Source organism: Lygodium microphyllum, chromosome 20 (assembly GCF_053477565.2).
Source record: "Lygodium microphyllum isolate KBCC chromosome 20, Lygodium_microphyllum_v1.1.10, whole genome shotgun sequence".
Lineage (NCBI taxonomy): Eukaryota > Viridiplantae > Streptophyta > Polypodiopsida > Schizaeales > Lygodiaceae > Lygodium > Lygodium microphyllum.
Window position 1 is genome coordinate 77,704,427 of NC_141154.1, and position 16,580 is coordinate 77,721,006.

Below are 16,580 nucleotides of genomic sequence, written 5' to 3' on the forward strand. Positions count from 1 at the left end.
ATCAGCAACATCAACCAGCACAATGAACTACATCAACATATAATACATTTCCTCTTTCTTAAAGGCTTGTCAACTTGAAAACTTAGTCCACCTGATTATTCATGTTACTGTCCACACATTGATTTCTGTTGTCATGGTTTCTAATGATAATTCAGCATTATTACACTGACATGTGCAAATTTACAAAAAAACCACCTCTTAAGAACCAAATTCAAATCAAAACCTAAACATTTAAAAACCCTGAATGAATGTCAGCACACCCCACAGGCCTCCATGGTCTTCATATCAGTATAACTTTTGTTTTGAGGAAGAGACTTAAAGTCAAAAATGACGAAGGATGAAATCCAAAATATAAATGACTATCAATTTCAATATTAGCTCATGCATCACATGGTGAGACTTGTTTCACCACCAAAAGCTGCAGGCACACATGATACAACACTGCTCGAGAAAAATAATGATATGCCAACCTTCTGAACTACACCTATAAATACACCAATGGCTACAAATAATACAAAGAAGGGCTTCCTACCAAAAAAATATTTGCTGATACTATGTATCCTCAACTTGAGAATGGAATACAAAGCTGGGAAAGGTGGTTGTGATGTCCCTGTAGTGCACAACCACAAGTCAAAGTGTGAGCCAGCGTGTCATTGTACAAACATGCCTGTGAGTACATGCAGAGCATGCAAGTATGTAAAAGGGGAGAAAGTCTCTCTTACTTAAGGTATTGTAGTGTCATGTTCTTCAGTAGCGAAGGGTGTTGCAAAACCAAACTCTTCCATTCCTCTTTGTCTATTTTCCCATCATGCTTTGTATCAGCCTCCTCGAAAGTCTACACACAATGTGAAGTTGTAAATTGACAAAAAGTAAATGTCCTTGCACTAAGTTCATGAAGCTACCTCTTCTATGTACACAATCAATTTGACAGATATCTGAAAATCCAAACTGAAGGCAATAAACCTGCCTGAAGTTTCAGGGATGAAGGCAAACCAGCAAAACACTGTAAATGAGTTACTGCAGAGTGGCCATTCACATTCCAAGACAGGGTTAAAGCTTTATCAAGGGCACTTCTTAACCACTTGTTTTAAAGCCCGTTAGGTTGTCCTATGTGCTTTGAGTAGAGTGGTCTTTAACCCCAAAATGTTAAAGACTAAGTTTCATACATTACTACAAGAGAGTGCACTCCAGCATTGTGAAAGACAAAACAGTGTTTCTTGAGAACTAGGAAAAAGATTGGGTAAATTTCAAGATACAAGGCCCTTGTCAATAAGGCCAAGCTAGAATACACATCAATGTACTTAAATCCAAGTGAAAAACCCTGGTGTTCCACCCTTTGGGTCATGGGTGACCAACTGTGTGAGATGAAAAGTGATTGCAGGTTCTATCCAGAAGGCTCTTCCTTCTTGCAAGGCACTGTCTAATCCAGGTACTAAATGCAAATGCATTATGAAGGTTTAGGAGACTCACTCCTAGTCTCAGAAGGGCTAGCCCACTGTGCCTGCCCACTGCAACATGTGCTCCTCCATCTTGCTAATGATGGTCTCCACCTCCTCAAACCAAGCAGTGTGCTGCCCAAGCTACCTAAGGTGACAGAAGATGCGCTGGTGCCTGAGGCAGCCTGCTTCTACAGCAACAGCTTTGCTGCAAGACCCAGCCTACCTCTTGGCACTTGGAAGCACAGTCCATTATTTACATCACTAGGACTAGAGTGGCGTACTTCCACTGGGTGTACTCCCATGGTTGCAGCGGGGGAAAGTGCATATCAATTGGAGCAACTCTTCTTCCATGAGTCAGAGATCATGGTACCATTGTAGTAGGATAGGTAGACTGTCATGATTGATTGATATTGGGGGCTCCGATATGCGGAGCCTCAACATCTATGCAAGTGCAAAAATTGGTACAAGGGCTCTTTTTTTGTCATCAATGGTGGCTAGTTTGTCAGAGGTGGAAATCTTGGATCGTTGGAGGATACCTCAAAACCTAGAGATGACCCTTGAGGATCAGCAGGCTAGAGGTGTAAAGTTCCAAGGCATTGTAGATGGGAAGGAGGTGCACAAGGATTTCATGTTTGCGATGCATGGACAGACCCTACCTTCTGAAATGTCCCCCTAGGATCAACCTACACACGAGACACAACACAAGCCGTACGCATGGCAGTGAACATAAAGGGAATGGACATCAAACTCACCTCCCAGCCATAGGCTCAAACAAGCTCACCCCCAAGCCTAGCAGCTAGCAACATATAAGGTCATGACCACATCCCAAGAACCGGTGCCCCATACAACCAACCCACACCATCCCAATTGCAAACGGGTCAACCTATGTGCCAAGATTCCAAGAGTGGGGATCACACAATGAAGTGCACAATATGGCCTTGAGTCCTATAAATAGGACTCAAATGCCCTAACCCTGAAGTGCCCCTAGTGCATTTGCAGTAGGTCATTTTTTAATAATCATTGTGACCAATGCTACTAGCCCCATCCGGATGTCCAAGGATATAGCAATTCCCCCCTTACAAAGGATTCTTATCCTCAACAATATCCTCAAGAATGAATTGGAGAAAACGACTCTTCAATGACCATGCCGATTGCCAAGTAACCCCCACCTTTACACAGTTCCTCCACTTGACTACATACTCGGGACACACGGTCTAAAATCCCAATCACTTACACACACATGAATCATAACCACTATGAGAACCATAAGGGATGCATGCACGTGCCAAAACTCAACATTGTTCTAACCACCAAGGCATTGTAATACATAATCTAAGCATAAACAATACCTCATAGCAATGATGTACCACATGATACTCATGTAAAGCATACATCAGTTTAGACCACATGTATCTTAGATAAATGTATTTATTTTGCATGACCTACGAATATGCATTGCATATCATCCATGTTTCCCATACATGTACATCACATCTAAATATACATTCCAAGTCTCCCATACATGTACATCCATGACCTACAAATATACATTGCATATCATCCATGTCTCCCATACATGCCTTACACATACATGTACGTCACATCTAAATGCACATTCAAAGTATTCCATGCATGTAAATGACCTTTGTAAATGTTAGTTTTAGAGTCTATGTGCAAACCATACACATTTGCATACCAACTCACAATGATTGGTATACTAATTAGTGATCCTAATGGTAAAAATACTATCAACATATGTTACCTTAGATGCAAACCAAGTACATCCGAGATTCACTGCATAACTGAGTTGTCCATCACTAGTGAAGTGGAGATGCAACCTCCCCCTTGAGCATCAAGTAAGACTCTGAATCTTCTATGCTCTGTTAAACTTGAAAGAGCTCAATCCACTATCGGCTCCAACCAAAACTCATCAACGTAAAGTGCAACACTAAGGATGATCTGCCAAGTCAACCTCCTCCATCCATTTGCGTGTATGAACAAGTAAAAAAATACAAAAACTTCACTAAAAAGCGCATGCAAACTTTACCTCTAAATCTTCTTGTTCCATTACACTGGATTCTAGGCCTTTTTTCCTTTAGAGCATGGAGATGCTTTGTACTTTCACATTGCTGCAATTCTAACTTAACCAACATGAAACATTGCATCCAATTGACTAGCCCCTCTTGTGTACTTAACATGCTAGGAGCACCAAATGCAATATGGAACATATTTGCATACTTTGAACCATCGCAATGTGACTGTGCACAGACATTCACATACCACCAACCATACCAAGATACACTTTCCTATACATTCCAAGTATTTCTAGTTGCATTTTCCTCACAACCAGCACTATACAAAGCATTTGCATGACTAGCATTAACACCATGAGTACCAAACACAATGGGCTACATACATTGCCAAACATGCTATCTTGTACCCCATGCATAATGCCAACATTGCTATACGTAAGATTTTGCATTCCACTTGCCATACCCAAATACATTGGGCTTTGCATACCATGCATAGGTGGTAGCATACCAAATACATTTGGTCCTTGCATCCCCTAGCTAAAGCATCCGGGTGACCCACATTAGCATGCATGTCTTGCCGTCCAAAAAGCATTGAATTGACACTTCCAAGTTGGCCTTGCATATGCATCAATTGACCCACTAGCATCATTTGTTTATACTCATTACACACATTTGAACATCATGGTGTTGCATTGGCTTTTCCTTCAATGTTTCTTGCTGTCCCAAAGCCCTTGAAGATGATTTCCTCTTCTTGCCTTTGCTACTTTCCTTTGGGGAGTTCAAAAAGCGCATAAGTTGAGGATCATTTGCCAATTGCATAACATTTCAGTTGATATCCTCAGCTGATCCTTAAGTTAGTCATCAAATTCCTCTTCCTCTTGTTAGTCATCAACTTCAAGAGGCCTAGAAGAACCCACTTCTCGCCCAATTTCCATATTCTCAGCTTGCGGCCCATGCTACATGCCTGGTCCAAATTAGGCATTGCATTTCCTCTACATTTTGTGAATTATCAAACTAAGAGGTATCATCATTGCGTATAAAATTCTTGTTGTAATGCTCAGCTGATTACAAATTCAGCACTAAATGCAATCACACTAGCTTGCATATAAGTGCCTCAGGCCCACCTAACTCAAGGGAGTTGATGAATCCTAGTAATGAAACCATGAAACCAGCCTTCCTTCTTGGAAAGGGCAGTAAATAACATGATTAAGCACTAATTATAGCAAGCACGAAATTCGCACAAAATGAAAATATAAATGTTACCACTTAATCTTGGACAATAGACACCCAATTGACCCCAAAAATTGGTGCCCCTTGCAGTATTCCTTTAACTTGCATTGCAATTTTTTTGTTTTGTGAGTCGGGTGTGCACCTTCATGCTATGCTCATCAAGTGAGTATAGTACGTTAGTGTACGCGCTATCACAGGGCCAAACCCTTTCACCTCCGGCTTCGGCGGACGCATCCGCTTTCCTCCGCTCCCTTCGGTTGATAGCTCCGGGGAGACTAGCCCTTCTTGGCCAGTGAGGGTAGGCACCAAGACCCCCATGTGGGAATCCAGGTAGTCCGGGACTTGAGGAAGGATCGCCCTAACTCTCACCCGGTAAAACGCCCCATCCCGACAGGTTCCCGCAGAGGGATTGCCATGCCCAGCTTGGACGTCGGCTCGTAGGAGGAGTCCGTTCCCGCAGGTTACCTTAAGACCCCATTGCTACAGGTAACCAGTTCTGGTAAAGCCAACCGTTTGGTGATATCGCAAGAATACAGCTCAGTGACACATGTATTTCATGTCTTCGGGGTATCATCGTCATTTCCCAAGGGATCGGAATTTATGAGCTATGTAGTTCTCGCAGGTATCGCGGTATAGCTTCACCAAGGAATGCAACGACTGAAACATGTCCAGCCACTACACCCCTACTTGCATTGCAATTGGATGAAGTACATTGAGATTGCTCCAATCTCCTTTGCTTTCCAATGCCACTTGCTATCATAAATGACTAGCAAGCCTTGTTATCAATTGGCCCCTTGATGTAACAAGGGATTGGTCTCTAATTGACCCTTGGTTGGCTATATCTAACCTCAAATCCAATCAAGATGGCTGGACCTGAGGTGGCTGCTAAACCCTAATCTCTGCTGTATATTAGGGTTTACAACAGTAAAAACACAGCTACTGTTCATCAGGGCCTGAAAATTACTGAAATCTGCTGAGGGATTTCTTGTAAAGTAGAGAGAAAGCAGAGGAGAGAAGTCTCTGATTTCTATCGCGAGAAAGTGCTCAAATTTGCTGCTGCTCTGTTAGAAATGCCTGAGCAACTGCAGCCCATCGGGATGTGAGACATTATACTAAGGCATATCCATGGTGGTAATGATGTCAATCATTCAAATAGGAAGAGCACACTGGAGGCACCAGCTTTAGTAGAAAATCCTAAACAGTAAATTCACCAAAGAAAACCTTCTAAAACTTGTGATTGACACTGGATAAGGCATGCACACCTCTATGAGCTCTCGTATATGGGGAGGTCTCGTATTACAAATTCATTTATATGTAGTCTATACAGAATTTATAAATACATTATTTTTATCAAAATGGAAGGTCGCCAGTGCTCAGCCTTGCCTCACTGTTAATCTGAACACCTTGTCATTGGCATACACATGCTTATTGCTGCACATAACTGCCCTTTCTCCTATAACATCATGACAGACTTGCACTGTTTATGTACAACCCCAAACTCCATGAGTCGGGCTGTGGCCCACTACACACACACGACACTATTGACCCTCAGTTAAGTGCCATTCCCATCAAGGTTAGGGCCCATAGTTCAAACAACATGCACACGAGGCATGCATGCCTAGAAAGTCAGATTGACAGCATGGGGAATCCTCCTACATAGAAGAGCTAGAGCCATGCCCACAGCAATCACAGCAACAACCACAAGTGAACCCCAAGGAAAGGGGAATATCTCTAATAGTCAACAAGACTCAAACCCATGATCGTTTGGTTCCAGCTTCAAGCCTTAACCCTCTATGCTACCACTTTGAAGACTCAATACCTCTTGCTAGAGTAACTTAAATCTAATGTACATAGCTACCTGTTTACAAGAAAGATAAGCAGACTGCATGTGCATAAACTTCAGATTAACAAAAGGAAACAATCAAAAAGATTGTCATCAATTGATATATATTTATAGCACCAACAAAAATAAAGAAATAAGAATACCTTGTCAATGATATTCTCTATCACATCATCAGAAAGATTCATCCCCGACTCAGCAAGTGTAGCCACTACCATTCTCTTAACCTACAAAGACCAGCTAAACAAATAAGTCAGGCCGAAATTCACAAATAAATGGCCATTGAGAATGCTACAAAATATACCTCTTGCCGCTCAATGAAACCTTGTTGCTTTAAATCATAAAGCTGAAAAGAAACTGCAAGGTCAAAATCTCAATCAGACATTCACACTTCTGAAAACCATACCAAAGACATGGATTGCTAGAATTGGTTTGGATGTATAAATTCGACTATGTGCTGATGTTTTGTATGAGTGAGGGTTACATTGTAACACCAAAAATTAATGCTGAAAAGAATAGCCCCATGGAATCAGCTTTAATTTTAAGCTTTTTGTTTCACAAAAAAGATGTGAACACAAACCACTGAGCATGATGTTTTAACTTCCAAACTTCTTCATTTGCATCAACAGGTTGCAAATAAAAAGAATGCCCTTTGCACAAGAAATTAACTGCATAAGCCTTTAAACTGTTTTACAGCTGATGTCCACAAACCAATCAAACTTTATCGTCATTATGAGTTACCAATCTGAAAATGCAATACAAAGTCCTACCAATTTCCTTCACGAACGTTAGAGCAATTTTACCAAATTAGAGTCTCTAATGTAATTCCAACTCGCAAGCTTCAGAAAATATTGGTGCTTCAATAATGACAAACCTTTTCCCGATTTACTTTCCCCAATTATCTGTGGAGAAACAATTCAAATACGTTTGTATAGGTGAAGCTCTTTTCTTTGTTGAAAGAGGCAGTGAAAAGCTAAAGATCAATGTGTTAACAATGTTGAGGTGCTCAGCAAGGACATTGCAGATGAGATAATCAATTGGATAGTCTCTTTCTCAACAAATGTGCAAGGAAAAGGAATTTGTGCAACATCAACACTGTCATTCTGAATAATTTTGCAGCTTACACAATGGAGTACACATCTATAGAAGCTAATTAGTGTTTAGCACAAAAATCAACAAGAATATGTTGCTTAACAAGAAGAAGTCCATCCTAGACCATCATGATAAACAACATGTTGCACTTATATAAGAAATCTTTTCACAGAATCAGAAAATTCCATATAGCTTACAATCTATCTTATCATCAAAAGAAGCATTGGGATGGAACACAGAAAGTGCTCTTGCAAATTCCCCGAATTCGAGGACTCCATTATGCTTGATATCAAACAGATTGAATACCTGCAAATACAAACAGGAACATCAGGATTCTATTGGAGCAATGCGTCAGTTCAAAACTGCAATGAATCTTTGATGTGATCTTCTTGTACTTCCAAGTCTGCTTAACATGATTTGTGATGAATCTGTGTACTTCATAAAGAGAGACAGCACTAATACAAGTAGTACACTCTACATTTGGGTCTGGCTGTGATGTCAGCTCAAGCACAAATTTAATGTTCTCAGAGGGCAAACACCAATAGGAATCATTAACAGAAAATTCCATGCAAATGCAAGTGTATATAGCAGTTAACAATACTGAAGGTGGAGCAAAAGTGTGTCCATCTCTTAGTAAAAAAATGCCCTTACATTCTTCAAGTCAACTAATAAAAAACATATTTGAAATAGTATTTAGTTCAAATAATCTGCATAACAAGTATGTTTCAACTGTCAGCAATTAACAAACAAACTATTTGAACTGGGGTTTATTAATGGCACATTAACATTACGTTTTACATTAAGCTCTGTCCCTTAAATCAACAAGCACACTTACTCTGTCTGCAAATAAACTTTCCTTCTTGTTAGTTTTGAATAATGCAAGCTGAAACTCCTCCTGCTCATTACAACAAAGAACATTTAAAACAGAGCGATTGAATCATTGACCATACTATCAAAAAGAAACCCAAACTGATGAATCACTAGAACTTCAAAACCCTGCTAACATGTAATCATATCATATGTAAGTTTATTACAATGATACATTAGAATATAAACCTGGATGGTTATTTATGAAAAACCAGGAGCTTCAACACGACTAAATGGCAAAGCACACTCTGGGTATTGTGGCTTCTCGCGGCTACATCAGCCTTCATGTCACAACATTGGTCTGTAGCTAATGCTAGCAAAAGCACATCCAACCAAGGATGCTGCTAAAAAGCATTCCATGAAGCAGAGCCAGAATATTAGACCCTACCAGACAAGAACTTGTCTTTAAATCCATCTACAGTTTCCTTTTTAATTTTCATGGATAAAATTCAGGCTTGTCAGCCTAGCATATCATTAAAGTGTGAGGAAATTAAATGCTAATCAAGAAAATGGTAGGTTCATGTGCTTGTGGAGGAATGTTGGGGTGAAAAAAGCTAGCATTGAGGTTTTGTAACTCTTGTTCATCTTTTTATCATAATTGGTGTTGCTCTCCCTTTCTCCATTGTCTTATTTGATGTTTCGCCTAGAGTCGATCAATGTACGAACTTGAAACACTATGAAAATGCACTAAAGTGTGAAAGGAAAGATATTCAAGCACATAACATGAGTGGTCGAGAGATGGGACAGCCCAAATAGGCAGCCAGGCAGACAGCCATACAGGGGGACACCACTTGGCAAGCAAATCAATTCACAGCTTGAGCACAGTTGACGATGGACAACTAACAAGCCCAAGTAGTGGACATGAGGCTGTGGAAAATGACACTCCAAAATGCAATGGAAAAATATCTATTGTACTAGAGCTTACCTACAATAATACCATATACTCATCCATAGGGAAATCTCCGAATGAAATTATGAACATCACAAGGTAATGTGATTCCTCCTTTCCTCCTTCAACCATTAGAACTAAAGAAAAGATTCCTCTTACCAATGAGTTTGCCCAATATTTGAAAATGACAATAAATCGAGTTCAAAGTACTATTAAAGCAGCTCAAGAGCAACAAAAGAAGTAAAAACAAGTGTGAAAAAAGAAAAAATCAATGTGTTCCTGAATTAGGACTCCAGCCAAACTTCATATTTTCCAATATTGTTGAACAGCTTTTCATTGGACCATTCAAATTAATTGAGCAAGTAAATGAGTTCCTTACAAGCTTGAGCAGCTTTCTACTCATTGGGAAATACATAATACCTTCCATATAAGTTCGCTTAAGCCTTACATGGGACCAAAACTGGAAGATCCATTAAAAGTAGAAGAAATAAAACAACTCTTTGAACCAAAACAAATCTTGTTTCACAAGGACCAAACCACAATAAGCCCTTGACATGAAATTCTTGCTTAAATTTAAACATTTATCCATAACCAAAGCAAAGAGGTAGGCGAAAGGCTTAAGCCAACATCCTTCAACCATACAAAGAAGCTCTTTCAACAAGGGCAGTTGAAAAAAAAGCCAAATGACTATCCCAACTCAACAACATATTTCTTGGTTTCTTATATTTTCTCTGGAATTTGAATACATCTAGAAGAGTACATTAGAGCTAGAGATTAATAAGTGATCATTGATTACGATTGATCCAAGCAATCTGTTAGAACAAAGATACTACGATTTCATCATCAAGGCTAGACTTGCATGCAAAAAGGATTAAAAGGATATTATTCTAAATAAAGTTTATGTCTCAACATATTTGCTTGATTTGGTTTTTTCTATCTCTAAAGGTTTCCAACCAAAGAAGAAAAGCCTCGAAAAAGAGACAAATGTTCAAACACTTCTCATTCAAGCTTCCAAGTATCCCTCCACTTGTCCCATCTCACACTTGTCTTGTGCCACAACACCTTTCCTCTTTGCACTCGAGACTTATAAAAAGAGCCATCTCCGCTTAGTCTACATCAGATTCCTTTGTTGTAACCTTCTGTAAGATAGCCCTGAAGTTCGTCACAATTATGTCCATCATCATGTTCCAACCCTAAACAATCAAATCTCTCACGTTTTCTCTCTTTCACTACCGTTTTTCAAAACAAAAGAATTGTGACTCACTTCTAATAATCCTTGCAAACAAAGATCCAAGTTAACTTCTCTTTTCCACTTCAAAATGGTAAAGGAAACCATTCTCATCAATCCACAAGAAAGGCTGATTTTCCATCTCTACTCTCCAATTTGCCATTAACTAGTTGGTTTGTTGCACAGTAATCATGTTTTCGTAAGCATGTATTTGTAATCCTTACATGATCTATGAGGGTGAGTAATACTTCTCCTCACTTTTAGATTGATTGTAATTGAGCTCAACCTTCAGGGACTTGATTTGAACAAAAATACAATCCTTTGGGGAAAGATTGCCACCTTTAACCCTCACTTTCCATATATAATCTCAAATGGTGGTTTACCTGCAAAAGTATGAACTATATTGATATAGGCATATTCTACCAAAGGTAAATACTCTTTCCATTGTTGATTGGTTTCATGGCAATAGCACTTCAATATATCCAATATTGTCAGATTAGCTATTTCATAAATATTCTAGCCATATGTTGAGACTTAATAATCTATTTCATTGGCCATTAATTCCATTTCATAGGTAGTAACATTTTAATATATCCAATAAATATTCTAGCCATATGTTGAGACTTGATAATCTTCTTGACTAAAATGAAATGAGCTTGCTTGCTAAACTTGTCAATAATAGTCAATATGTCATCATTGCCATTTATTAGTTTTGGCAAGCTAAAAATAAAATCCATAGCAATATTTTTCCCAGGTTGGCTCGGATTAATAATGTTGCAAAAGCCCTACCGGCTTTTGGCAATCAAACTTAATCTTTTGGCACACAAGACATTCTTTGACAAATTGTTATATGTCTCGTCCAAGACTTGACTAAATGAAATACATTTCAAGTACCTTGGTTGTGGCCAAAATACCACGATGAGCCATGTAAAGAGCAGCATGACATTCTTCCATTACTTTAGGCATGAAATCTTTAGTAATACATAACTTATTTGCCATCAAAAGAAATCCATCTTTGATAGCATAAGAGTTTACCATTTTAACAAGTTGTGAACTCTCCCAGATGATTTAAAGTTTTCATAAAAAGCATATATGTCCCTCATACTAGTGAAATATGTATGATGAATCATGGATACTGTATGAATTTGAGATCTTCTTGACAAGGCATCAGCTACCTTGTTTTGCTTCTCAAGAATATATAATATTTGAAATTTAAATTGAGCTAAATAATTGGCCCATCAAATATGCTTCTCAAAAATCTTTGGTTGGATGAGAAAATGTCTCAGACTGTCATGGTCTATCTTGATAAGAAATCCTCCACCTAAAAGATAGTATCTCCAATCTTTTAAAACTTTAATGATGGCCATTAATTCCATTTCATAGGTAGTAACATTTTTTTTCTACATTTCGCAACTTTTTGCTTGCATAAAAAACTGCATACCCTTCCTGCTTTAAGATTACACCAATGCAATCTCCTGAAGCATCACATTTCACAAAGAAAGGTTTTAACAAATTAGGTATAATAAAACAGGTCCTTTGCTGATATAGAACTTTAGAGCTCTAAAAGCTTCTTTCTCTAGTTTGGTCCACCAAAATGTCACTGCTTTCTTCCTTAAATCATGCAATGGTCCAACAACCATTGCAAACTATTTAATGAATCTCCTGTAATAAGAGCATAATCCCAAGAAACTTTGAACTTCATAAACACTAATCAATTCTCACCATTCTATAATAGCCTTGACTTTTTCTAAAACTGTCCAAATCCCATCTTTGGATACAATATGGCCCAAGTAGTGAATCTTTTCTAAAAAAAATTCACTCTTTTTGTCATTCATATAAAGTTTGTGTTTGTGGATTTCTTGAAATACTATTTTCAACTATTACCTATGCTCTTCTTCATCTTTTAAATGAACCAAAATATCATCAAAGAAAGTACATATAAACTTTCAACGTGCTCTAAAGATTCTTTTCATCATTCTCTTAAAGGTTACAGAAGAGTTGGTGAGACCAAATGGTAGCATAAGAAACTTATACAAACCAAAAATTGTCTTGAATACTGTTTTACAAATATCTTGAGAATCAATCTTTATCTAATGGCAACCGCTCTTCAAGTCAATCTAACCAAATACTTTGAATCCATCCAATCTATCCAAGATATCATCAATTCTTGAAATGAAAAACCTATTCCGAATTGTAATTTTGCTGAGGTCCATGCAGTCTACACACATACACCAAGATCCATCTTTCTTCTGTACTAAGAGGATTGGAGATCAAAAAGGTGATAAACTAGATCTTATTGGACCCTTCTCCAAGAGTTCATCCACTTGCTTCATAATCTTTTATTGTTATGCTGGACTCACATGATAGAGTGGCCTATTTAAAGGTCAGCTCCCAAGAATGATATCAATGTGATAATCTTCTAGACTCTCTGGTGGTAACTCATTAGATAAAGTATCAGCAAAACAATCTTTATACTTCTTTAAGAAACTCATTCGCTCCTTGTTCACATCTATGATAGACTCTTCAATTCTAGACTCTTTATTAAAATCTTTGTCAAAAAGCAAGTACGAGGAAATAGACGTTTTTATTGCTTTACAAATTTATACATGGAATAAGATGGGAATAGAGTTTTCTTCCACTTCCACAAAACTCCCATGATTTGCATAATTTCTTAACTTAATCGTAGTTTCCCAAGAATGCGAGTAACTTTAAAACTTCATTCCATAAAAAGCAATACCTAATATTTTTGGTATTCCAAACCTCTCCTTCGATAGATATAGAGCTTCAACAATCCAAAAATGGATATAATGATATGTAGCCCTTGTATTAAAATGAATGATAACAGGTTGATTAGCAATCTTACCCCAAGTCATAAAAAGCTTCCTTTTCTCTAACAGAGTTTAATCCTATTACAAGGATTTCTTAGATACAGCATTTTCTTTAGGTGTCTTATGGAGCTAGTTTTCCTCCTTTGTATTATTAGGACATTGACCAACCATGTGTCCTTTTCTCCACAAGAGAAATAACGTCCTTCTCTTATATATTCTGCTAACCGCTAATATGTTAGCTTCTTTTCAGATAGCAAAGGTGGTATACCTCCATCCTTATGCTTTGGTTCTTGTTTATCTGACTTCTCTTGGTCAAACATCTTGATCTTCTTCCTTTGTGGTTCTTCTTTTGAGGCTTTACCATGGATCCATGGCATATGCAATCCTTCAGCTTCTAGGGCTACATCTTGGGCTGCTTCCAAAGTATCAAGCTTTGTCATCTTGGCAGCTCGTCGTACCGTTGGATGTAATCCATGGATAAACTTTCTCATCTCCATATTGGAAGGAACTTCATTAAGAGATGTAAATTTAAGAGAAACAATTATAAACTTGTTGATATATGTTTCAACATTGTCTCCATGGCTTTGCTTCAGCTCATTCCATTCTTGTTGCACATCGGCTTCAAAGGATAAATGTAGAAACTTCTTATTGAACATCTCCTTAAACTCTTTCCAAGACCTAGATTCCTTCAAAGGATGAAGGTAAAAACTTCTTGTTTGACATCTCCTTAAACTCTTTCCAAGACTTGGATTCCTTTCTCTCTTGAATAGCTTTGAGCCACCAATTTAAAGCAGTATTCTTCAAATGCATTAAATCATCCTAATCTTTCATTTTTCTATATAATCTTTACCACCAAAAGCATAATCAAATTATCTTGTAAAAGACGTAGCTTTTTTATAATCTCTCTTATCAAAGAAAACATTAAACTTGATACTCTACTCTCCACACTTGAAGTCTCATTTAGCATCATTTTCCTTTACTAAAAGCATCTTTGAAGATTTAGCTACCACGGAAATAGCTAGTTCTTTGACATTCTTCTTGCTCGTCTCCATGCAAAGATTCTTGGGACAAGAGGAGGCAACTTGTGTAAGATAAGACTTTGAAGTCACCGCCTAGGTGGATCCTGGAATGATAGATGATGTGTTACCTTTCGTAGACTTAGTTGACCACTTGGATGGATCCTCAAATAATAGGTGATGTGTTACCTTCATTGACTTAGTTGCATCAATAATATTGATATCTTTCATACTCATGTAGACCTTTGCAGTCGTAATACTATCTGTTTCAAAAGCCTTCTTGGTAAGGAAATCTTCAATGACTTTCGCTTCAACCCATACTTTAGCCCTTCTCTCCATCAAAGCTTGAATTTCTGGATTAGCTTCCAACTCCTCGAATCTCTGTATCTTCTCATAATCAAAGAAGCACATAGATACGAAGTGTTAAGAACCTTCCAATTGTTCACCAAAATTCTCCTCTTCGCCTCTTGACATGGTAAAAAGTTTAGCCCAACAATCTTGTCACCCCAAGAGAGTTTTTACAAAGAAGAAGTCATTTCTTCAATACCGATGTAAACGCATGAAAGAACATGAGAATGACAGTACTTTGAACTTAACCAATTCGATCAATTATCACCATGAAAATTAAAAGATAGAGACAAAGAGAGAGACAAAGAGAGAGAGAGAGAGAGAGAGAGACACAAGAGAATCGACACCACCTTGAGAGGGGATCCAACCCCTCCCTCTTTACAGGAATTTATTAAAACAAACCATGAGTACAAAGTGTCTGAACCATATACAAAAGGGCTAATTTCTTACAATTTTTAAAGTTTTGAAACCCTAATTTTTACAAATTTCTGACAATAAGTTGATTTTTTCCTTTAGTGCTTAAATTAGATTAAGCTAAGTAAAAAGTGCTACTTAGATAAGAGATAGATAGGAGAGTACAAAGCATGTGGCTCAAATTTCAGCATGAGAGCTTTTTTTTTTTTTTTTAAGTGATCTCCAATATATAGATGTGGGGCTTATGTGCTCAAAAGCGAAAAGTAGATGCCACAAATAACAAGTGTTTACTAAAAATGACAAGTATAGAGATACTTGTCTCTTCAAAAGGATACATATTCTATTTTAAATGCCACATGTCACTTTTTTAGAGAAAAAAAGCTTCCAAAACTTTTACTCTAAAATTTTCTCAAATTGTTAAAAATTTGAGATAACCGCTGAAGACAAAATTGTTTCTTACGAAATTTCAAAGCCTTTGACATGAACAAAATTTCCATTTGAGCAACTTTCAAGAATAGTAACCTCCTAAATTTTAGGAGTCTGTCAAATTTACATTCTTGAGAGCTTCACTATATAGGTTTACCGACTCATGGTTTGTTTCTTTGATCATGAGCATCTGGTTTCACTTTCTAAAACCACTCATTATATGGGCTTCTAGTCAATGTGACTCTCCAAGTATATAAATCTTAGTCATCTAAGCTTTTCGGTTAATCGGACTACCAAACTAAACTTTTAAATTCTCTTGGACATGTCGTCAATGATAACCCAAGTATAACTGTAGGCCGTTCTAGCCATTGGCCACCTTAAATAGAAAGATGAACGTTTAATCATATGTTGAAACATTCAAATAATACAAAACAACTTTCAAAGTACATGAACGCATTAAATTAATTTGAATCATTGAGTCGATATGTCTCGATAACAATTGCTATACAAAAGGTTAGTTACAAAAACTAGTTATAATGAAGAAAATTTTCAATTTATTGACTATAGATTTAATCCAAAAGAGAACTTATTTTTGTACGTTAATGCAAGAAGAGACGATTATAAAAAACAAGCAAGTAATTCTCTTCAAGCTTTCCTTCATTGAGTTTTTCAGCTCCTAGTCAATTTAATATCGATGCTTCATCTTCACTTCCATCTTCCTTTATATTTCAATTTTCATCATTTACTCACAAAATCAATCTAATGTATCCACTTCCATTCCATCTACACCACAATTTCAAATCCCACTTTTCTCTTCCATTGCTCCATACCTTCATTTACACCATCATTCATAGAACCATTCACTATTCCACCTATTCCATTACACACCACACTAAGGTGATCTTCAAATGTATACATCATTTCCCTATA

At 37.5% G+C, this 16,580-nt stretch overlaps 1 protein-coding gene across 1 annotated transcript in view; it reads right to left on the bottom strand.

Annotated features, from left to right (window-relative positions):
• Positions 1-340: 340 nt before the first annotated feature.
• Positions 341-16,580, bottom strand: part of LOC148019057 (calcineurin B-like protein 3) — a 36,630-nt gene continuing 20,390 nt past the window's right edge. Inside the window, exons 4-9 of the mRNA XM_087701643.1 lie at positions 8,470-8,529; positions 7,832-7,940; positions 6,847-6,899; positions 6,689-6,769; positions 723-835; positions 341-610 (exon numbers count right to left, since the gene is read on the bottom strand). Of these exons, the coding sequence (XP_087557769.1) occupies positions 553-610; positions 723-835; positions 6,689-6,769; positions 6,847-6,899; positions 7,832-7,940; positions 8,470-8,529 (474 nt within the window). The 3' untranslated portion in view covers positions 341-552. The remainder of the gene's footprint in view (positions 611-722; positions 836-6,688; positions 6,770-6,846; positions 6,900-7,831; positions 7,941-8,469; positions 8,530-16,580) is intronic.